The sequence below is a fragment of the Artemia franciscana genome, chromosome 21 (assembly GCF_032884065.1).
Source record: "Artemia franciscana chromosome 21, ASM3288406v1, whole genome shotgun sequence".
Classification (NCBI taxonomy): domain Eukaryota; kingdom Metazoa; phylum Arthropoda; class Branchiopoda; order Anostraca; family Artemiidae; genus Artemia; species Artemia franciscana.
The window spans coordinates 8886580-8912149 of NC_088883.1; the positions used below are offsets into that span (position 1 = coordinate 8886580).

At 33.5% G+C, this 25570-nt stretch overlaps 1 protein-coding gene across 11 annotated transcripts in view; it reads right to left on the reverse strand.

Moving 5' to 3' along the window:
* The window catches only part of LOC136041019 (sodium channel protein para-like), a 592014-nt gene that overhangs the window by 359554 nt on the left and 206890 nt on the right, over positions 1-25570 (reverse strand). For 9 of the 11 annotated variants that reach the window (XM_065725536.1, XM_065725532.1, XM_065725534.1 and 6 more), the window contains exons 16-20: positions 22806-23053; positions 17380-17553; positions 14255-14417; positions 7655-7842; positions 4287-4524 (exon numbers count right to left, since the gene is read on the reverse strand). In XM_065725536.1, coding sequence (XP_065581608.1) covers positions 4287-4524; positions 7655-7842; positions 14255-14417; positions 17380-17553; positions 22806-23053 — 1011 coding nt within the window. The remainder of the gene's footprint in view (positions 1-4286; positions 4525-7654; positions 7843-14254; positions 14418-17379; positions 17554-22805; positions 23054-25570) is intronic. The other 2 variants (XM_065725533.1, XM_065725530.1) reach the window with 1 other exon arrangement.

Consider the following 25570-nt stretch of genomic DNA (forward strand, 5'->3'; position numbering starts at 1 on the left):
TTTAATTACCCTTGTTTTCTCTTTTTTTTTTCTTCTCTCTCTTTTTCATTTACAATTTTTTGTTGTTTTGGTCCTTAACAAGTTCGCTTCTAGGATCTTTATTATTATTGTTGTTATGTGTTTTCTTTTTGAATAAATTGATTGATTGATTGAACTTAACTTAAATTGTTTTCATTAACCGGAAATTTATTTTGCTTTATATAATAAAGCCTAGAGTAATATATACACCAAAGAAAAGACGGTTAAGTTTATATTAATCGAAAATTGATGTCATTACTTGTTTATTTTCTTGCACCATGTAGTTCATGGTGCCACTTTAAATTAGTATCTAATCCGTAAAGTTACCATTTACAGAAGGGAAAGGTTATTAACTTCAACTTAATTTAAATCGGTTTCATTCCGGGAATTTAATTTTTCTATAAAATAAAGCCTAGAGTAACATATTTACCAAAGAAAAGACGGTTAAGTTTATTTAAATCGAAAATTGATGTCATTACTTGTTTATTTTCTTGCACCATGTAGTTCATGGTGCCACTTTAAATTAGTATCTAATCCGTAAAGTTACCATTTACAGAAGGGAAAGCTTATTAACTTCAACGTAATTTAAATTGGTTTCATTAACCGGGAATTTATTTTTTTATACAAAATAAAGCCTAGAGTAACAAATACAACAGAGAAAATACGGTTAAGTTTATGTTAATCGAAAATTGATGTCAGAACTTATTTATTATCTTGCACCATGTAGCTCTTGGTGCCACTTTAAATTAGTATTTAATTTGTAGAGTTACCATTTACAGAAGGGAAAGCTTATTAACTTCAACCAAATTTAAATTGGTTTCATTAACCGGGAATTTATTTTTTTATACAAAATAAAGCCTAGAGTTACATATACAACAGAGAAAATACGGTTAAGTTTATGTTAATCGAAAATTGATGTCATTACTTGTTTATTTTCTTGCACCATGTAGTTCTTGGTGCCACTTTAAATTAGTATTTAATTTGTAGAGTTACCATTTACAGAAGGGAAAGCTTATTAACTTCAACCTAATTTAAATTGGTTTCATTAACCGGGAATTTATTTTTTTATACAAAATAAAGCCTAGAGTAACATATACAACAGAGAAAATACGGTTAAGTTTATGTTAATCGAAAATTGATGTCATTACTTGTTTATTATCTTGCACCATGTAGTTCTTGGTGCCACGTTAAATTAGTATTTAATTTGTAGAGTTACCATTTACAGAAGGGAAAGCTTATTAACTTCAAACTAATTTAAATTGATTTCATTAACCGGGAATTTATTTTTTTATACAAAATAAAGCCTAGAGTAACATATACAACAGAGAAAATACGGTTAAGTTTATGTTAATCGAAAATTGATGTCATTACTTGTTTATTATCTTGCACCATGTAGTTCTTGGTGCTACTTTAAATTAGTATTTAATTTGTAGAGTTACCATTTGCAGAAGGGAAAGCTTATTAACTTCAACCTAATTTAAATTGGTTTCATTAACCGGGAATTTATTTTTTTTATACAAAATAAAGCCTAGAGTAACATATACAACAGAGAAAATACGGTTAAGTTTATGTTAATCGAAAATTGATGTCATTACTTGTTTATTTTCTTGCACCATGTAGTTCTTGGTGCCACTTTAAATTAGTATTTAATTCGTACAGTTACCATTTACAGAAGGGAAAGGTTATTAACTTCAACTTAATTTAAATTGTTTTCATTAACCGGGAATTTATTTTGTTTTATATAAAATAAAGCCTAGAGTAATATATACACCAAAGAAAAGACGGTAAAGTTTATTTTAATCGAAAATTGTTGTCATTACTTGTTTATTTTCTTGCACCATGTAGTTCATGGTGCCACTTTAAATAAGTATCTAATCCGTAAAGTTACCATTTACAGAAGGGAAAGGTTATTAACTTCAACTTAATTTAAATTGGTTTCATTAACCGGGAATTCATTTTTTTATATAAAATAAAGCCTAGAGTAATATATACAACAAAGAAAATACGGTTAAGTTTATGGTAATCGAAAATTGATGCCATTACTTGTTTATTTCCTTGCACCATGTAGTTCATGGTGCTACTTTAAATTAGTATCTAATCCGTAGAATTACCATTTACAGAAGAGAAAGCTTACTAACTTCAATTTAATTTAAATTGGTTTCATTAACCGGGAATTTATTTTTTGTTATACAAAATAAAACCTAGAGTAACATGTACAACAGAGAATATACGGTTAAGTTTATGTTAATCGAAAATTGATGTCATTACTTGTTTATTTTCTTGCACTATGTTGTTCTTGGTGCCGGTTTAAATTAGTAATTAATCCCTAGAGTGAGCATTTACAGAAGGAAAAGATTATTAACTTCGTTAATCAAGAACGAATGTTCTTGATTAATAAATGTAAAATAATGCATAAGGTAACATATACAACAAAGAAAAAACGGTTAAGTTTATGTTAATCAAAAATTGGTGTCATTACTCGTTTATTTCTTGCATCATATAATTCTTGGTGCCACTTTAAATTACTATTTAATCCTTAGAGTTACCATTTACAGAAGGAAAAGATTATTATCTTCATGTTAATTTAAATTGGTTTCATTAACCGGGAATTTAATTGCTTTATGTAGCTGTTTGTGCCACTTAACATTTAGATTTAAAACCTATAGGTGGCAATATACTAGAGAAAAGCTGGATAAGTCTATGTTCATTAAAACTGAGGTCAATACCTGGTGATTTCATTACAACATGTTGCATTAAGAGGCCAAAGCTGTTTAACATTATTATTTAAAGCCTAAAGTAATCATATACAAGAGAGATAAAGTTTTATTGGCTAAAAATTTCACACAGAAGAGCCAAGGAATTCTATTTTTTAGAATACAAAAAGCTTTAAAACCAATCAGTTTTTGAAAATGCAGGTTTAGAAAAAGGCGGGGCTTGTCTCTCCAGAAATTAGGAATGATAAGATTTACTTATAAAATTATGCGATTGACTTACGGCCTAGCCAAGGCCTAGTTAATTGCTAAACTAGGTAATTGCTTTTTTATGCAATAATGAAAGGTAGCCTACTTCAGAAAAATCCTACACACCATATGGCATGTGCCCTGCATAGCAAAGGTGTGCCACATGTTTTCCAAGGTGTATCAATTACATTAGAAAGAGATGATGGAAGTATGTCACACATTGTGGAAAAATTGCTTTCCGAGATATACACAATATGGCAGAGAGTGGGAACTCTTTTGTAATAGTGTTATTTGGTGTGTGCTGATTGAAGTTGTATTTTGCTAAGCCAAGTTCTGATACAGGCTACCCATACATCACTACTAAAATCAAATTGTAGGCTCACTAGCTTATTAATTTTATGATGATGTTGATGATGCCTGTCGTTCTTGAAGGTTACAAGCTTCATTTTTTTTGGTTTTCTTATTTCATTTTTCAATTTGTGGCTGATATACATCTTGCACAAAAAATAAATCAATTAATTTTTTACATAAAATTACACAAGAATAATTTTTCTTGGCGTTTTTACCCTATGATTTGGCTTGACATTGAAAGTACAATGGTCACTTAAAGTCAAAATTACCAGTATTCTGTTAAAATCCAAGTAAAAATAGACATGACCTTGGTCTGACTTATTCGTAAAAAAAGATTTAAACCCCTTGGTCTTTTGGAAAACAAAAGATGTAAAAGAACTTTTTATAAGCCTAAAGAAGATATTTACTCTAGCCCCCCCTCCATGACATAAATTTTATAGTACAGGGGCCGTGAAAAGCCTAAGTTATTGCTATTGTTGTAAAATATTATTTTAAACCAACATAGAGTGGTCCTGAATTGAAAAAAATATTCATCCAATTAATACTTTTGAGTAAAAAGGCAGGAAGAGGTTTTCAACCATCATTTAGGGTAGAACCGACAATGGGGATACTTTAGGGTACTTTTAAGGCAATTTTTAATGAAGAGTACTTTGGCATTATTGTATAAAAAATTAAATAAAAAAAGTAGGCTAGTTCTCCTTTATTTGTAAATAAAATCGTCCATCTAGTTTTGAATTTTTGCGTATATTCACATAAGAAATATTTTTTTCGGCGTAAAAAATTTGGAGTAAAATTAATAATGCGGGGGCCGCTGAACGTTGCTTTACAACTATTTTGCTGAAATCATAAAAGAAAATTGTAAAAAGGAAAACTATTTTCAACTACTTTCTATGATAAAATTATTTATAGGGGAGGGGGGTTGAGTAGTCTATTCAGCAACGCAAAAAGGATATGAACCTTGGTTCCAACTGACGGACGGCCTCTCACCTTCCGCGCGCTGATCTGAGATCTGATTTGTCAGTTTTGCTCGTATTAAACGAAAAAACCGAAGTATTGAATTCTTGACCCATCGTTTGAATCGAGCAATCCTGTTGAAAGCCTCGGCAATTTTGTTGGTTTCATTATCCGGGGCTGGTGCAGATAAGTTGGATGCACCAAAACTGCTGAGCAGCAACGCCAGAAAGAGATTCAAAACCTATAAGAAGCAAGCACAAATTAGTCAAAACTGCTGAGCAGCAAAGCAAGAAAGAGATTCAAAACCTGTAAGAAGTAAGCACAAATTGGTCAATTCTACTTTGATATTAAAAAAAAAAAACCCACAAAAACACGCTTTTTCAGTTGAAAGTAAGAGGCAAAATTGAAACTTAAAGAGAACAGAAATTATTACATATATGAAGGAGATAGCTCCCTCCTCACCAACTCGCTCTTTACAGTAAAGTTTCTTAGTACTTCTAAAAAAGTTTTTTTGGTTCTAATTAAACAACCCTTATGTTTCAGGAGTTGTTCTTAAAGAATTGGAACAAGGGGGGGGGGGGAGCTAGTTGCCCTCCAATCTTTTTGGTTACTTAAAATAGGTACTAGAACTTCTGATTTATGTTTGAATGAGCCCCTTCACGATATTCTAGAACCAGTGGGTCAATACGATCATCCCTGGACAAAAAATAAAGTAAACACGCATCCGCGATCTTTCTACTGGCAAAATACAAAATTCCATATTTTTGCAGGTTTAGGCAAGCTCCCCATTTAGGAGAGTGACACCGAATCTGACGGTGTTCTTCGATTTTATGACTTTTAGAGGTTTTTTCCCCTTTTGTTTGAAAATTAGACAAATTTTCTCAGGCTCGTAGCACTTAATGGGTAAGACTAAACTTAATGAAAGTTATATATTTGACATCATCCTTATAAGCCAATTATTTTTATATATCTATTGGTATCAAAATTACGTGTTTTAGAGTTTCAGTTACTATTGAGCCGGATCCCTTCTTACTTACAGTTCGTGGTAACGAACTGTTTGATCTTGAAAAATTATATACATTTCTGTAAGATGTCAGTTGCGCGCCCTAATTAGGGAATATGGTAAACATTGGGCACTAGCGTCAGCAAGGCAAATAGCGCGAATAACTTTAAGGTAGTATACTATTCATATTATAACACTCTAAAAATATACTATTCTAAAAAGATATAATAGTATATATTAAAGATAAATAGTTATAAATAGTATACTATTAAAAATATACTATCCTTTAATGTACTATTCATATTCATATTATACTATTCTTTCTTTATATTTGTATTAAAGCAGTATGCATTTACGGGCTCGCACTGGCTATTGATTCAGAAGGAGAGTGAGGCTTGGTCTCTTCTAGACGTCTTAGACATGAATTAAGACAAGGTAAAATAAGCTGCCTGAGTTTCAGAGCCATTATGACCCTTGTTACACAAGTTTAGACGGGGCTTTAAAGGAGAGAAGCATTAATTTGATGTTCTTGGGCATCAAAAATTTCTCACTCGCTCAGAAATTACGAGAATTTACTTCAATTAATAGCTTGTGATGGATCCACTTAAGCTTGATAAATTTAACATAACTGGAATCATCATATAATGGAGATCTTACAAATATTATTTTCAAATTCCCTTTTTTTTAGAGTTCTGGTTGCTATTGCTACGGCTCGCTCTTTAATTACAGCTCGTTAGCACTAACTTTTAATCACAGTTACTAACCCTCATATTTTTCATTGTTCATCATTTTGGAAAATCTTTGAGCTACAAAATAGGTAAAATAAAATTTATTTCTTGCCACACCACACCATCAGACTAAGCCTGAAGAAGTTGAAAGAATAGACCTGCAACTGATCCTTATTTATTAAACCTTTCAAAGTCATGAAAAATTAAATATATTAGGCCAAGAACTATAAAGCAGCTGGAAATGCTGTGGCCCCAAGATTGTAAGTTAAAAAAAAAAGAAAAGAAAATTGACGAATAATACGAAAAAACAAAAAGCTAATTAGGAAAACTTGTATTTGCACCCCGTACTCGCCCACCAAACTGACTTCCCATGCTACTTTCTTGATTGCTATAGCTCAAAATAGGCCTATTATATTATATTTATTATATAATAATAAATTCCTATTATATAGAATTCCTATTGTAGGAATTCATTGGTCAAGCTGAGGCTCGTTGCCCATTCTGTTAAACACACACTAAATGCTGATTGATTGAATTGTTCAATCTATGAAAATTATGATAAAAGGCCCATGGCCTGAAGCCCCGAAGTGACAAAAAGCCCGTAAGAATGGGAAAATAATATAAGAATAAAAAAAAATATTAAGGTGACTAAACCATCCATTGCTTCTGACTTTATTGCGTAAGTTTAGAGAGGTTATCATGGTCACGCAGAAGGTTATAGCCCGTTCTCTTATACTTCGTTATAGCCCGTAACAATGGGAAAATAATATAAGAACAAAAAAATATTAAGGTGACCCAACCATCCATTGCTTCTGACTACATTGCTTCTGACTTTATTGCGGAAGTTTAGAGAGGTTATCATGGTCACGGAGAAGGTTATGGGCCGCTCTCTTAAACTCAAAAAGCTCTACAGTTAGGTCAACTTGGGTCAATATATCTAATTTCTAAAATTAAAAATAATTAAATAAATTCTGGGAATAGTTGTAAAGAACCTGAAAATTTTTGAGACCCCAGACCCGTAGCCTGAAAAAAAATCATAAAAATGGGAAATAGCAAGAAAATATAACAAAATAATTAGTAATAATTATACGGACACCATGGAAATCTGTTTAAGGTCACTCCATCTGCCATCTACCATCTGGGATCCCTCTACCATCTGTTTGACAGTAGTGGTTCAAAAAGGGCTAGGCAGATTCCTCGGTCAAACTGAAGTCAATATCCCACTCTCTTGAACAGAAAATGCTTCCCATATTAGCTGAATGATATAGCTATTATCCTGTAGATATGATGTTCGTGTAGTAGATTATGGTAAAGACAGGGTAGCAAAATTAAAATTTCGATCTATGGTCAATTTTAATTTGGTAAATCTTTTAAACTATAACAAATCGAAACTCCAGGCCTGAAACCTAGAAGCAAGAAAAAACCCTCCAGATGGATATAATATGAAAACACAATAAAAATTAGAAGAAAAGTTTGGTAGGAATCTAGTTTTTTATTGGATAACTTATCCACCCAGTGCAATAATTCTGCTTCCTAGTAAATTATGATGGTTCAAAAGTGCATATGTGAATTTTTTAGTCAAACTGACTTTAAAGCTGACTCTTATAGCCTAAGCTCTCGAGAGTGGTTGAAAAACTTACCACAAGGTTTCCAATGACAACAGTTGCTAAAAAGAATGGTACACAAGTTGAGTCTCCGACGAGCATACAGTCCCACATGGACTCGATCCATTCTCCACAAAGCACGCGGAAGACAATCATGAAGGAGTGCATAAAGTCCGTGAAATTCCATCGTGGCATTTCTTGAGCAGGAAATTTGTGCACTTTATCTAGAAAAAAAAAGCATTTTGGGGATTCCAGAAATTTTAGGGAATGAAATGAATATAAAATAAATAAAAAAATCCTTTTGGAAAATAGAAAGGTGTGGATAGGTGCTATAATATAGAAAGAATAACGTAAATAGAAAGAATACGTTTAAAGTTGCGGAAGGCAATTAAAAAGGAGAGTGTAAAGTCCATGAAATTCCAACGTGGCATTTCAAGTGCAAGAAATTCGTGCACTCTATCTAAAGTTAATTTTAAAAGCTTTTTCCACAAGACAAGTTTTTCAAAGAAAAGTAAAGAGCTCCGTTAAGGCAAGAATGAACAGAAATAAATTCAAATAATCTTCCAAGCGTAAAACTATCATTAATTACTATCAATAAATAAATGAAACTCAAAATAAACAGAAATTAAAATAAATAGCCGAGTCAAACTCAAAACGAACAAAAATTAACGGCCTGATAACCCCTGTGCCTTCTCAAGACCTGAACACAATTTGCGCTTTGCTGAAAACAAAATAAGTTTGAAATGTTTTCACCTTTCTTACTTTCATAAATGGAAAATTATCAAAACCTTAAGGAAGAAAAGGAAAACTGACAATCCATGGTCATTTGTTTTTGTTTTTTTTTTTCACTAAAGCGCAAATTGTGTTCTGGTCTTGAGAAAGTATATGGGTAATCAGCCCTACTCACGTCAATTTTACTTACTTTTCTTTTTATTTTAATTTTCTTTGAAAAACTTGTTTTGTGGAAAAATTTTTTAAAATAAATTTCTGCTCGTTTTTTATTGACATAATCTTTTCACGGAAAAAATAATATTGTACATCTTTTCAGTGATCTTCAATAAGAATCCATAGTATGGGTTGCTATCTGTATGTTGGAGAAACTTTTCAACAATTTTTAATCCTGACACATACAGTATTTTTTAATTTAATTCTATAGCTTCTGAAAAAACCTAAAAAATAAGACATAACAGTCTTTTCACGGAAAAAATAATGCTCTTATTTTTCCGTGAGCACAGAAAAGCATAGAAAAATCTTCTATGCTCAAAAAATCTATGCTCAAAGAGAGCATAGAAATATCTATGCTCTCTTACAACCTGGATACACTTACACTCTTTTTATCTCTTTAAATTGTAAGAGCAGAAATAGTACTAATAGAATTCCCAAAAGTTTCAACTTAACACCGCCAGTCGTTCTCGATATATTGCTGAGCAACTTATTAGCAACCATAAACGCAATCCCTTTAGATTTATTTTAAAGCATAATGGGCCAATTGCATAGTTATGGGGGATTGACATGCCTAATATCCTTAAAGACATAGTTGCTGGACCTTTCTACTATGCTGCACCAAATGGATGTATCAAAATTTTGGTTGGATGCGCTTGGAAAATGAATGGGCTTGAGAGAAGGGCTGCTTGCCCTCCAATCTCTTGTTACTCTTAAGAAGGGCACCAGACCCTCTTGTTGTAATTGGAGTACAAGGGGAGGACTTCCCCCTTCATATATCTAGTAGAAACATTTTAAACCAGTAAAAATAAAGTGGAAACATTTTCAATGTATTTTGTTTTCAGTAAAGTGCAAATTATGTTCTGGTCTTGAGAAGGCATGGGAGCTATCAGCCCTACTAATGTTACTTTTTGCTCGTTTTGAATTTGACTCGGTCATTTATTGTGTTATTTAATAAACAAAATAAGTTTAAAATATCTGAACCTTTAAAATTTTAATATAAGAAAAATTATTAGGACTTTGAGGAATATATATTAGCATGTATATACTAAACTGACAATCCACAGCCTTTTTTTTCAGTAAAGTGCAAATTATGCTCTGGGCTTGCGAAGGTATGGCGGTTTTCAAAATTATATACCTTATAAATATGCCTTATGGCCCCCAGGGCATAACATACCTTGCCCTTAGGGCTGGGGAGGGGAGGGGTTTGTCATCCTCAAAGACATAATTTACGGTCTTTTCAATTGCGTTGAACAAAACGACTATCTCAAAATTTTGATTGGATGTGTCTGGGGAAATGGTGGGCGCGGGAGGGGGGTTAGTTGCCCTCCAATAACTTTTGAATATTAAAAACGGCGGTGGTCCTTTCAATTTCCAATCGAATGAGTTGTTTTCGAAGTTTCTACGACAAGAAATGGCTATCTCAAAATTTCTATCAGATACATTTCGAGAAAATACGAGGTGTAGGGGAGGGGGGTATTCACCCTTCGATCAATCTGAATCTCAAAAAGGGCACTAAAACTTCTGATTACGAATTCAATAATCCCCCTCTGAGGTTTATACGATCATCCTTTTGATATGTACCTTATACGCCACCAGAGCATAACTCACAACTCTTGCCCTGAGAGCTGTGTGGGGGTTGTCATAATCAAAGACATAATTTCCGGATTTTTCAATTACGTGGAACCAAATGGCTATCTCAAAATTGTTATTGGATATATTTGAGGAAATGGTGGCCGTAGGAAGGGGGTTAGTTTCCCTCAAATCACTTTCGACTATTAAAAAGGGCACTGGCACTTTCAATTTCCAATTGAATGAGCTGTTTTCGAAGTTTTTACGATGAAAAATGGCCATTTAAAAAACTTTATTGCATATATTTCGGGAAAATACGAGGCGTGGAGGGTATCTACCCTCCTATCACTCTGAATCTTAAAAAGAACACTAGAACTTCTGATTACCAATCCAATGAGCGCCTCTAAAGTTTATATGATCATCTTGTCTATATATACCTTATATACACCCAGGGCATAACTTACAACCCTTGCACTGAGGGCTGTAGGGAGGTTTTCATCCTCAAGGGCATAATTTCCAGACCGTTCAACTACGTTGAACAAAATGGCTACCTCAAAATTTTGCTGAATGTGTTTGGGGAAGGTGGGTGGGTGGGTGTAGTTCCCTCCAATCACTTTCGACTATTAAAAAGGGCACTATCCCTTTCAATTTCCAATTGAATGAGCTCTTTTTGAAGTTTCTATGATAACAAGTGACCATCTCAAAGTTTCTATCAGATACATTTCGGGAAAATACGAGGTGTGGAAGGGGGGTATCCACCCTCCGATCACTCTGAATCTTAAAAAGGCCACCAGAACATCTGATTTCCAATCAAATGAGCCCATTCTTGAGTTATTACGATCACCCTTTCTATGTATACCTTATATGCCCCCAGGTCATAGCTTATAACCCTTGCCCTGAAGGCTTGGGGGGGGGGTATCCTTCTTAAAGACAAAATTTCCGAATCTTTTAATTACGTTGAACAAAATGGCTATCTCAAAATTTTGATTAGATATGTTTGGGAAAATATAGCTTGTGACCCTTGCCCTAAGGGCTGCGGGGGGCTGTCATCCTCAAAGAATAATTTACACATCTTTAAACTACGTTGAACAAAATGGCTGTCTCAAAATTTTGATTGAATCTGTTTGGGGAAATGGTGGGCGTGCGAGGGGGTTAGTTGCCCTCCAATCACTTTCAACTATTAAAAAGGGCACTAGTTCTTTCAATTTCCAATTAAATGAGCCATTTTCGAAGTTTATACGACAACTCCTTTGATACGAAGTGCCTTGGTCTAAAAAAAGAAGAAGGAGAAAAAAATACATTGTGCCCACATCTCTCTTTATTTAGGCAGTGCTATTGTGCTGCCTATGATTAAATAAAAAAAAACAACAGTTTTTTCAACTGGAAGTAAGGAGCAATATTAAAACCAACAGAAATTATTACGTATACGAAGGGGTTCGCCTCCTCCTCGACACCTCGCTCTTTGCGCTAAAGTTTTTTGGTACTTTTGAAAAAAGCTACTTATTGTTCCAATTAAAAAAAACATAGTGTTTCAGAAATTGTTCTTAAAGAATTGGGACAAAATTCAAACTTAATCTTAATGTTGAGCGAGGTGTTGAGGAGGAGGCAACCCCCTTCATATACGTGATGATTTCTGTTCGCTTTATGTTTTAATATTGCTCCTTACTTTCAGTTGAAAAAACTTGTTTTTTATTTAATTTCTGATAATTTTTTAAATAGTCCCAGGAATCCTGGCCCCATCTCCACGAAGAAATTCACTTCCCAGGGATATATCCTCTAGAAAATTCAATTCCAATGAAAATTTACTCAGGACAATTACGTTTAATATCTCTACGGGTAAAATTGAAACGGAAAAGAGAAAGCAAGAAATATTTTAAAAAAACATGTATAGGAATTCTGGCAAATTCACCCAGTGTATAATTTCCTTTGACAATCTCGCCCCCTGGAGATTTCCCTCCCCATGGAAAAAAACACAGTAAAAAATTCGTCTTCCCACCTTAAAACGTATGTGTGCTTCCTAATAACAAATACTTTGCGTGAACAACGGGCAATTTTTATAACTTAAAGACCTTTCCCCTGGGGCTGTGGGGTGAGGGGGTAATTTTATATCTAAAGGCATAGTTATTTGGCCTTTCAACTACGATTAGCAAATGGCTATCTTAAAATTTTAATTAGACAATTTTGGGGAAAAATGGGTGGGAGAGGGGGCCTAGTTGCCCTCTAATCTTTTTGGTCTCTGACATAGGGCACTAGAGCTTTTAATTTCCGTTCGAGTCAGCCCTCTCGCGATATTCTAGGTCAATACGATCACCCCTGAGAAAAAAAAAACAAACAAAAACAAACAAACACGCATCCGTGATCTTCCTGCTGGCCAAAAATACAAAATTCCACATTTTTGCAGATAGAAGCTTGAAACCACTACAATAGAGTTCTCTGATATGTTGAATCTGATGGTGTATTTTTTATTAAGATTCTATGGCTTTTAGGGAGTTTTTCCCCCTTTTTCAAAAATATGGCAAATTTTCTCAGGTCCGTAAAGTTTATGGGTAAGACTAAACTTAATGAAACTTATATATTTGAAATCAGCATAAAATTTCAATTCTTTTGATATGTCTACTGGCATCAAAATTCCGTTTTTTAGAGTTCCGGTGACTATTGAGCCGGGTCGTCCCTTACTTACTGTTCGTTACCATGAACAGTTTGAAACTGACTGGTTTCGGGATCTTGCGTTTTTGGGGGGAATTAAATGGATATAAAATTTATAAAAAGGAGAATATTTTAGGAAGTGAAAAAGAGGAAGAAAATTTGAAAAGCAAAAATTGCTCAAAAAAGAAATTTAAGCTAAAATTGATTTTTATGACTGAATTAGCGAAGAAAATCAAAAAGCGGGCAAAGTTAAAATTTGAGATTTTAAAACATTTTGAAATCTATAAAAAGCTGGATTTTTTATACAAACTATAATAGTTTTTAGGCTTCACAATTTTTGAAAATCATTAGATAAAAATACATACATTTAGAAGAAGTTCTTAGGAAATTAAAAAAGAAACGAAAAATTGAAAAACACTAGTAAAATTAAAACTTTTTCTTCAACAAGCTAAGAAGGTCATTAAGATAGGGATTTTAAGGGACATGCTTTCATTTTAAATTCTAGAAAACAAAATCAAAGGAACGAATAAAGTCCTTGGAATTACAACATGGAGGTTCTGGACGGTCTATAAATAATTTCAGTTATTTAGAAAATTAAAAGATAAACATAAATATATATAAGACAATATTAAAGCATTGAAATAAAAGTCAAAAAAGTCATTAGAATAAGAAGTTTTAAGCTAAAATCACTCTCTTTATTTAGAATTCATAAAATCCTTGGAAGTCTAACAAACCATTTCTTGTGTAGGAAACATATGCAATTTACCTAACAAACAATTTTCTTTTTTAGCTTTAGAGGAAATAAATCGAAAGAAAATAAATAAATAAATGGAGTTTTCAAAATAAAAAAGTAGAAAACCTCCATAAAAAACCCAAATCAAAGTTAGAAGTTAAAATTGATCGCACTTTGTAGAATTTCTAAGGACAATCATAAAGGAGTGTGTGTTTGATGTTTTTTTTTTTATTTAAAAAAAGAGAATAGCTATAATATAGATAAATAAAAGAATATTTTAGGAAATCTAAAAGGAAATAGAAGATTCCTAGAAATGTTTTGATTGTAAAAATGAAAAAAAATTCGGAGGGCTGGCCCGAATTGAATACCTCCCCCATGTGTCAGTTTCTGGTTATGAGACTTCAAAAAGTTTAAACAGAATTATCCTTTGAGCTGATTAAGAAAAATTTAAGCAACTTTAGGAAAAACCATTGCAAAAACTGAGGAGCAGCTTGTGGCTCACTTCTTTCCATTTTTTTTTATTTCACGGCGGAAATTCACGGCTGCCTTTTCGAAGCTCTGATTTCTAGTGATTTAAATAATATGGCCAGGACCATATGGCCATACAGTCAGACCATCAATACTATAGGACCATATGGCCATACAGTCAGACCATATATACTATAGGACCATATGGCCATACAGTCAGACCATATATACTATAGGACCATATGGCCATACAGTCAGAAATCTAAATTACTTACCATAATAATTCTTTCCAAAGAGTTGCATACCCATGACAGCAAAAATGAAAATGATAATACACAAGACGAAGGTTAAATTACCCAATGCTCCAACCGTTTTACCCATAATAGAAATGAGTAAGTTCAATGTTGGCCATGATTTTGCCAGCTTGAATACTCTTAACTGAAATAAAGAATTGAAATAAGCCTGAAGCACAGTTTAGATATCAATATACAGTTATGAAGACTCCTATTTTGCCCATTTTGGTACAGAGCTCTGAACTCGGCACCTCCTCCAAGCCCGCACTCCGACGCGTAGATCGTACTACCACACCATAGGCGGGAACGCAATTTTGCTTTGTTGCATACACAGCGTAGATACCAATATTGGTATCTAAGCTGTGCTGCCAGTTTCCTGTCTCCAGCCGCTAGCATCGCTACCGCGCACTGTGTCCCAAAAATAAATTGAGTTTTCATAACTGTATTGGTATCTAAGCTGTGGTCTGAACTCTTTACATCAAACTAAGGAGAACTTTTAGAAGAAATACAACAATTTGCCACATCGAACAACTAAAGGTTGTAGTAACTGGAAACTTCGTTTCAATCAATTTCAAATGCCACTTCTCCAAGATTTGTCTGAAGGATATCCCCCCTCCCGCTTATACAATTTGAAATATAATGGCCTAAAACTGCACTTCATTTGTAATAAACTTTCTCCCCTTCCTATGAAAAACAATCTTATGATTAGTGTCGGAATCCAGGATATTTGTTTATGAGGGGAGGGGGCGGGTTAACATTGGTCAGGATGGGTACAATAAAACTAAAAAAATGTAGCTAAAATTTGTTCAAATATATTTTGTTACTTTGGCGCGATTCAGACAAAAATTTTGAGGAGGGGAGGGTGGCGGTCAAACCAGACACTCTCCAGGATACAATCCTGCTTATGATACGTCCCTAGCTATACTTCTAAATACAGTTCTAAAATATGCAATAGCTTCCGATTGCATATTAGGATTAAACCTCTGAAACATTACATCATGTATATAAAATAAGATGTTCTCGTAAGCAGTATGGGTCTAAAATAATAAGCAAGATATATAAATCCAACCCAAGGAAGTTCCATGACTTAGTTCAGAACATTATCGGGAAAAAAGTAACCAGAGTTGAAGTGAGAGATGTCAATGGTAAACCCCTGTTACCTAGTGAAATTAATGAATTTTTTGCATCTATTTGTAAAATTCATCCGCAACTAAGAAAATTACCACCGAATGATCCAGTTTCAAATATCCCTATACTAGAGATTTGTTCAGTTGCTAAAAAGTTAGAGGCACTTTATTCTCGAAAATCTAGTTATCCTAGTGAGATACCAATTAAATTGATTATTGAGTGTGCTGATCTTTTATCTACTCCTTTAACGGCAATTTTTAACCAGTGTTTTATTGATGGTGTTTTCCCATGTATTTTTAAACAGGCGTATGTAACGCCAATCCCCAAATGCAAGGCACCTAAAGATATAACCGACATGAGGCCGATTTCAAAAACTCCAGCTCTCTCAAAAGTATTTGAAAGTTTTATTTTTGATTGTTTATTAGAGGACATAAATGATAATATTGATCCCCAAAAATTTGGATTTAGATCCGGGCATAGTACTGTTCATTATTTGGTTGCATTGTAGGATACTATCCTTAAGCACTTAGAAAATAATGGGGCCTATGTTGATGCATTATTTGCAGACATAGTTAAGGCTTTTGATAGTCTTGATCATAATGAAGTTGTGGAAGAAGCAAAGGCTATGGGTGCCCGTCCATTTGTTGTATGAATGCTCGCTAGTTTTCTTTTTGAAAGATCTCAGTGTGTCCGACTTCCTGATCATGAGCCATCTGAATTTGTAAATATTTTTTGTGGTTCGCCACAAGGGACTAAATTAGGCCCGCTTTCTTTTCTTATTGTTTTTAACCGTATTTTAACAACAATACGTGAGCGTTTTAAATTTGCTGATGATTTAACTGTTTTATAACTGTGACTAAGCCCTCCGACTACTGAACAGTCTGACTTGATCGAAATCTATCATGATCTAAAAGCTGAATTAGAAAGGTAAAACTTACGGTCAGTGAAATTAAGAGCTCTTATATGACGTTTTCCTTCCTAAAGGGTAACAACCACTCTCCTCATAATTCCATACTGCCAACAAAGAAAAATGTTAAAATACTTGGGATACTTTTGGATGATGATTTAAGATGGAATTCGCACGTTGACTATCTCACTAAAAAAGGCACCTCACTTTTACATTCATTTTCCAACCTAAAAAGATTTGGTACACCAAATGAGGTTTTAAAGTCTGTATACTGCAGCTATGTTAGACCTTCTCTTGAGTATACATGCCCTGCTTGGCATCCGGGATTGACAAAAGATCAAACAGATAGGCTTGAGACGATACAAAAAAGAGCTGTAAAAATTATACTTGGACAATACCACTCAACTTACGAGGATGCACTGAAACAACTCAATTTGGACTCACTTGATAGTCGTAGACATGGCTTAACATATAGATTTGGACCAAATTGTTTGAATTCCCCAACTCATTGTCTTCTACTACCCAACCTTGAGAGCACCCCCAACTGAAGGACCAGTTACTAGACTTCAACAAATAAAAAAGAATTGTCCACAGTTACTGACTTGCTCAGCCCATAGTACTGAGAGATATCGTAAATCAGTTGTTCCATATTTTACCCGTCATTTTAATAATATTGACGCGACTAATATTTAATGTTTGATTAATATGTGTTTGATTAATATAATGTTTGTTTAAATTTTCCTGTGAGTGTTTTTAAAGGTATAAATTATTTTTGTCATGACATGCTAATGCTAGCTCCGGCTATTATAGTGAATAAATATATTCTATTCTATTCTATCATTATAATCATTTTAGTTTAATTACAAAACAAAACTGACACTTTTTCAAGTGTCAAAGATAATTTATATTAATAGTACAATAAGATTAATAAAGTGAGCAAAAGAAAATAAAAATAATTGCTCACATACCCCTCTCTTAAGCTGGTTTGTTGTCCTCCCCCACTTTAAGAAACTCCTAATAACGCCAATTAGACACTCCTTCAGATAAGTAGTGGCTCAAGACAAATACTTACCAGTCTGAATGACCTCAACACAGATAACCCTTGCACACCTTCCAGTCCTAGTTCCAGCAAAGATAGTGCCACTATTATGAAATCAAATATGTTCCACCCCTCTTGGAAGTAAAATTTAGGACTCATAGCTATAAGTTTAAGCAATCCTTCGAGTGCAAACGTCGCCGTGAAAAACTAAAAAATAAGACAATTAAATAGTTTAACATAAAATAATTTTTTAACATAATTTAATCTCAACTACATATTGGAACTAGTAAAAACACCAGTTTTTTTTTATCAGATAGCCATTGGAACCGTCTCTGTCAAAAGGTGGGAGAAATAATTGCGGCTAAAAATAGAAGACTTTATGCAGCGCCCTCTGTAAAAAGCAAAAAAAGTGTATTGCGTTAGCTAGATTATAATCAATTCATTTCTGCAAATTCAAGGAGTCGAACGATTCTATTTTAGATGGTTGGGGTAACCACAACCAAAACATGCATCTAAATATGGATTCTCATTGTCACTCGTCTTCTAACCGCAGACAATTTTTCTTGATTAAATAGGAAAAAAAAACAATTTTTTCAACTGAACATAAGGAACAACATTAAAACTTAAAACCAACAGGAATTATTACGCATATGAGGGGGTTCGCCCCCTCGTCAATACCTCGCTCTTTACGCTAAATCTTGAATTTTTTTTCAATTCTTTAAGGATGACCCCTGAATCATAAAGGCCGTTTAATTAGACTATAGGATTTTACTGTGTAAATAAATACTACGATTTTACTGTGGAGAAGGGGTTCCGAATGATATAAATACTTTGATATAACCATTAATGAAAGCGTGGGTGTTTTGATATAATTTTCTAACATTACCATTTCTTGTTAAAGTAATTCATGCAGGTTAAAGAATGCATTTGTTATTCATTGCCATCTCTACTCTTGATTGATTAAAACACTTTACGAGGGTTAATTTCTTATGATTTTTAGTTTTGAATTTTTATTTACTTTTCATATTGAGTTTTTTTTTTTATATAATTTTATTATTTTTTGCTCCACAAGAACGCTTCATTTTTTAAATCTGAATATAGGTCTTTATTAATGCAAATATAAAATACTAAATAAAGAAAATTACTTGAGGAAATCGTTGGTGGCATGGCAGTTGAGCCCAAGATTCTCTGGTGACTTGTGAGATCCTACAATTGTGAAAAGAACAGGCATACTTGGCAATTTTCCATATTATTTACTGGAGATTGTACCGTTCCACACAAATCAAATAACTTCAAATATCAAATATATGATACTTCTTACAATAAATAACTACTACGGCTGCCAACAACTCACAGCAGCAGCAAACCCTCTGAGGCCAACACGGCAGTGAACGTTCCATTTTTATCCTAATCTTTCAAAATCCTATTCTCTTTAAACCTTCCCAAAAAGTTCATGTAGAAACCGCCCACCGGCACTGCATATTCAGTGACCTTAGTGAAGACCAGACAGTATGTAACTCTGGGCTCAGTTATGCTTCCTAATGTGCAGTCCTGGTGCCCGCTTTTTACATTCGATGCATATTTATTTCTTTACCGTGTGTAAAATATCCTGTGTTTATTCCCAAATGGTAATCAAAGTATTGTTGAACCTCACACTGTTAAAAATATTATTAAGAAAATGAGTCATTTCAGGTATGATCTTTAACTACTCTTCAGATCAGGTTTTTTCCCCTTTTGGATGGTTGTAGATAAATTTGTATGGTTCTATAGATTTTTTATCATACCTTATTGTGGATATAGTTTACGTGTTTGCTAAGCTCATGAGGATTTCAATGACTATACGACCCTCTGTGTGTTCATGCTAACTTTTCTGAGTATTTGTTCGATTTTTTTAGAGGGGGTTTGTCTGTTGATTGTTTTATATAGTGATTTGTGGCGTATTTTAGCCCCGCAGGCTCCCTAGAGCTTAATGGAAAATATTTTCATACATTTTGTTCATTGTTTGTTTTTCGTTGCTAGTAAATTAGTTCTCTCTTGACTTTTTATCTACAGATATTTGATTTGCAGACTTGAGCCTAGAACTTAATATTTGGACAGAACACAAATTCGTTTACAAAATTCTTAATTATGCGTACTCGTGTTGTCACTTTCCTGTTAGTTGCTAACAAATGTTAGGAATATTTTGTATCTATTAACAGACATATAAATGTTGCCTAGCAATATTTTTTAAAGGAATTCCTTCATCTGCACTTAATGAAATTTAAAGTACCAAGAACATTAAAACAAAACCATTTTTCGTCCCCTGGCCTCGTCTTGTGTGCATTAATGCCTGAAAAATGTGACTTTCTATGATTTTTCGTTTGATGGTATTAAGAAGTTTTTAGGTCAATGTCATAATTTTGTCAGTGTTGCCATGTTGACTTGTGAAAATAAACAACCAAACTAACTATTTAAATTTGACACCACTTTTCGCCTGTAAAGATTCGAACATTAATAATCTGTTGAGTCCCATATCGGTTTATACCCTATAAAGTTGTTTGGTGTAACATATTTTGCCTTTTTTCGGTGATTCTTCACTCATGTTTCTTTCTTTTATGTGTGGTGCCGGCTGCCATCAAAACTGCATCACTGCATATGATGCAGTGGTCTTTATATAATGCATATGATGCAGTGATGCAATCATATGCATCACTGCATATGATTGCAGTGGTGCATATGGTTTTTTTCGAATTTCCATTTTTTTAATATATTAGTTTTTGCACGTTTCGACTTAACCAAGTCAAACAATCAATATTTCACCCCTACCCTTGGTGTTTTAAAGCTCTAAAAGGTCAAAATAGCACAATAGGAAATAAAATTCTTGTCTTGAATTAAAAAGCTTACAAATTTTATTTAAATAGCTTAAAATTTCTCAATATCGCTTTGTAAGTCAACCTTTGTTTATCTTATTAGGTAGTTTGGAGTAGGCTACATTAGAATTGTGACGAACTTTATATTTAGCCCTAGTTTACGTTGGTCTAACCTGTTTTGGCTCAGAGTCTGGACGATCGAGCTGAAATTTTCAAGGAAATTCTTATTGAGAAAAAGGGAAAGTACAAGTAGACTTTTGGGTTTTGAGGCTGTTTTGGCTGAGGAGTTTTGGGCTGAGGAGACAGGTGCAGATTATTTTTTTTCAAAAATCAAATCAAATTATTTTTTTTCAAAAAATCAAAAAAGACAGGTGCAGATATTTTTCAAAAATCAAGAATTTCATACTTGCTATATATATATCATGAAAAGAGAAATCACCAATGCAACAGTACAAACACAAAAAAAAGAGACAGAAGGAGAAAAGGAAGACTGTTTTCCTAAATTAGTGATTAATATAGATCAACATATATATTGCTTTTTACTCGGTGGAGGGTGGATTCAGGGGTGTATTCAGGTGGTGGTTTAGACATACGTTGCCCCGTCCCCGGAGGTCGGAAGTTGCACTATTTATATGGGCGGAGGGGTGAAAGATACCAATGGGGGAGCCAAATTTTTATTGAAGCCCCCACAAAACATTAATTCTATTTTCACCCCTGATTAATTTGCGTGTTTTTGCATGCCTGATGCTTGATAAGTTCCACTAGATAAAGAAGAAACGATTGAAAATAAGGTTTTATACCCTATTTTTAGGCCAACTAAAATTATAAGGCCCTATTAGAAGGCCAACGAAAATATTTGGCCTTATAAGGCCAAACGACAATACTGAAAAAACGCACAAAGCGAATATTTCGAGAGGACAGCCATTCTTCAGCACGAACAAAAAAAAAATTCATGAAAATGCCAAAAACGACAAAGAAAAAACTAAATAAAAACAAGACAAAAAAGATAAATAAAATTCAAAATTAGAAGAATAAAACCAGATACTTAACAACCATAAAGCGAGTTATTTACACATACCTGCGACTTCCACAAAATCCAAAGCTTCAAACTGTCATCGACGGAGGATATTGCAGATATTGGTGAATAACTCGCCTTATGGTTGATAGGTATTTGATTTTAATTTTTCTAATTTTGGCTTTTACTGACTTTTATTCATCTTTTAATTTTGGTTTTTATTGGTTTTTTTTTTTTACATCGACTTTCTGTGTTTGCTTTTGACTTTGTCTTTTTTGACATTTTTCTTAAATTCTTTTTTTGTTAGTGCTGAAGAAGAGAGACGACTGTGCTCTCGAAATATTCACTTTCTGCGTTTTTTTTCCGTATTCTCGTTTGGCCTTAAAAAAACAAGTTTTTGATCATTTCTTCCTTATATTATAGCAGGCCAATGTGGTTATCTACATAGGTTTCACTCCTATTACCAAAGAGCACGGAAAACTTATGAGAACAGAAACAGGCACTAGGGCCAAAAATAAATTATCAGCGCCATCTAGCGGTCAGCCATTTTGGTATCCGTTTTTTTTAGACTGCTCCTAATTGTAATATGCTTGTCTTTCCAGGTACTTTACAATATATCATACGGAATGTTTAAAGACAGTTGAATTATATCACCAGCAGGCTTACCAGTTTAACTTACAGCTTAACTTACCAGTTTAACTTACCAGTTACAGTTTAATTTACCTTACCAGTTACCAGTTACAGTTTAACTTACCAGTTTAATTCACAGCAGGCTTACCAGTCTTAGTCTTATTTTGTTTGGTAGCAGCGTTAATTTATTTTTGGCAAGATTCGCTAAGTTTTATGGGTGGTATTATGCTGATGTGGCTAGTACTAACATAAATTCGTATTTTTGTCCATGCCATAATGATTTAACCGTATAATGCAAAAGCATGAGGAAACTGGTGCTAGTATCAAATGAAAAATAACCAACGCCATCCGGTGTTTGGCCATTTTGACTGCCCTTTTTAGCCTACCATAAACACATACTACCATAAACATAGCAAACTTGTATTTTCGGGTATATTATAATCAGTGGTGGTCTTAGGAGAGGAACAGAGGAACTTGCCTCGGGTGTAAAAATCTTAGGGGCTCAAAATTTCAAACAAATAATTTAACAGTTATAATCATTTTGTGATTTTTGAAATTTTGTTAATAAAGGAGAGAGCACAGTTAATAAATGAAAATAATTAATGCATTATTGACTAATTAATAAAATAAAAATGAATTAAAAAATAATTAAATAGTAATAATGAAATTAAAATAATTAAATAATTTAAATAATGAATTAAATAATAATTGAAAAATAAGTTATTTATTAATTAATAAATTGGAAATATTTTAGTCTAGATCCGCGCGCAAGAGAGACCAGAACCGGCACAGACTATAATAAAAGAAAAGAAAAAAGGAAAATAAAGTTATGTCACCAGTTGGCATACCAATTTGAACTGAAGTTTTATTTTGTTTGGCAACGTTTGTTTGGCAGCAACGTCAATTTTATTGGCAAAATTACGCGGTTTTATGCGTAGTATTTTACTAACGTGGTTAGTACTTACATAATTGCCCATTTTAAGGAAATCATCCATATCCTTATCCATGCCATGATGATCCAAGGCCATAAACAATGTATTGACAACAATGCAAAGCGTAATGAACAACTCAACAAACGGATCAAAAACAATAAGCGCAATTACACTCTGGAACTTCAACCATGGCTCACAACAGTCCCATACGCAGAATATATCGATGGCTCTTAAAAAGAGTGCATATATCTTTTCATTGAAAGTTGGCTCGTCTTCATCATCTGTAAAATAAATATAAAAAATATAATAGGAAAGATAAACTAAGGTGCTCCGTAACGCCTAATCCAGGCTAGAAATCACAATTTTGAATGGGAATACAGCTACATCTGATTGACTGCCAAACAATTCGTGTTAACTTGGTTGTGGCATTGGTTATGGCCAACAGCTATGACTATATTCTGGCTTGAATATAAGAAGTATGTTTTAACAGAGACATTGATTAGTAACGAAGACAGGGTTTCTGCCGTAGAGTTGTAAATTGTTTGCTCGTGAGGCAACACCCCTTTTTCATTATTGGATTAAATTCTCGGCTATGTTCTTGGCTCAAACTCTGCTCTGCGAAAATCGGCTATATCTCAGATTCTGATTTATAAGAAACTTCATTTTAAGATGTACTTCCAGCCAAATTATGAACGACAAAAATTCCTATACAGGGGCCGGAATAGATAAACAGTGACTTCTTATGTTCTCAATATTGATCATGAATCTTGCTAAAGAATAAACAAAAAGCATACAGTTTTTATTCTGACTAAAATTGAAATTTAAACTTAAATAGTGGGATCTTAGAGGGAGGGGTTGATACCCACTTAAAAATTTAGGAAAATATTTTTTTGTACAATCATTAGGTCTACACAATGTGTTTTTCAGAGAACCACAGCAAAATTGCTGACTGTACGTGACGATACTTAATACATGAGTCTAATATATGAGCCACTTAAATACATATTTCATAATGTTTATACTTTATAATCAATTATCATGCAAAAGCTTGTAAGGTATCCTTAATTTTAAAATCTTCTCCGTTTTTTGTCTCCGAATGACAAAAGGAAGTTCGAGTGATAAGCATGGACTCATCGCCATCTCTTATTTTCAAAATAGATGACGCTCTAAGCGTCGTATCATTTTTGCAGAAAAGTGCAAGCAGAATGCACCTGCTCGTTTATTTCGCTTTTATTGCATTTATTGCGTTTATTTAACGCAAACAAGAAAATTGGCTCTGTAATCAAATCTGTTGATTTTCATGTTGTGCCCGCGACTTTCCAAGCATTTTCGTGGTTTATTTTTGCTGAATAAACACTCGCGAGAATTAAGCTTTTCTGCGGATCGCAGCATGTGGGAACTTAGCATAAAGCAAACAAAATTAATTATATCCATGTTCTCATAGCAATATTATATCCGGCCTCCTCGCCTAATCTTTCAGCCAAAGTTTGGCTTTTATTCTCACTGATTCAAGAATAAATGCTTCATTCAGAAGCATTGGGCTTAAACAATGGATTCACAGCCAATTGTTCTGAAAGAATATTAGTAAATTAAATAATTGCAATTACTAACTGCCTACGCATGTTGCTCTTTAAAAGTTTTAAGAAAAGCGCACAGAAAATTTTTTGATTTTTCCCGTTTTAGCTTTCCTTTTTACCTTCATTTGAGAAAAATAATTTTTTTTATTAACTTATTCATTTCTTACCAAGGATGAGCTTCTTCAATCCTCAATAATAGGATCCAAAAAAGAACATTAGTTCTTTGACTAATTTTTGCACTTACCTCTGTGTAAGGGCTAATTTAATTTCATTCTTTAATTCTAATAATATTTAATTATTAATTAATAAGTAATTTTTAAATAATGATTTAGTAATTTAATTTAATTCTATTGAATTTCAAATTCCTTTAGAATTTATAACTCTGTGTAAGGGTTGTTTGAAACTCTCCCTTCTGAAAGGGGAGCCTTCACTTAATTTTAAGTAGTTTCTATTAACTTCATACGAATTCGTCAAGAATCGTACAAATAATCGTACATATACGCGTTTTCAAGTAGTGAATTTTTGAGCTTGTTTTATATGAAAAATTAAAATTGAATGTTATAATTAGCAAACAACCAAGTCTGGCTTTAATATTTACGATGCTCTTGAAACTTTTCAAATAGTGATTTTGTATTAATGCATCCAGATTGTAGTCATGTTTCTAAAAGGTGTCACATGGTGAGAAGATATAAGTTGTAAGAGGTTCACTTCATAGGTGCTACGAGGTTATTACGGCTGGGTTTCTCTCAGCAGTAACTAGAGAATAAGGAACTTTGGGCACAGAGAAGACTCACAACCATTTTTCTACCCTGGAACGGCACTTATCTTGGGTGCCCAGACCAAACTCTTTTCATAAATAGAGTAGAGCCTTTGAAAATCATTGTTGCCAGTCGAAATTTTGCTTTGCAACTACAACCAGAGTCCAATGCCTATTATTAGTTGAAAACAATTTCTGCCTAATCATGATTATCAGAACGGAAACGCACGAAATAAGATAAATTACACACTATAAGAATCACTGTGTACTTATTTTAGAAGAGCAGTAAAAATAGTAAAAAACAACAAATTATAAGAGGATTATAAGAAGATAACACGTAGTAATTAGATTTTGGGTGCCCGGGCCGGTGTCCCCCCTCCTCTGAGTGTGCGCATGCCTATGTCTTATATACATAAACAACCATTTTTTTTCCTGCGTAGCTTAGAGTACCTAGAGCAGTGAAT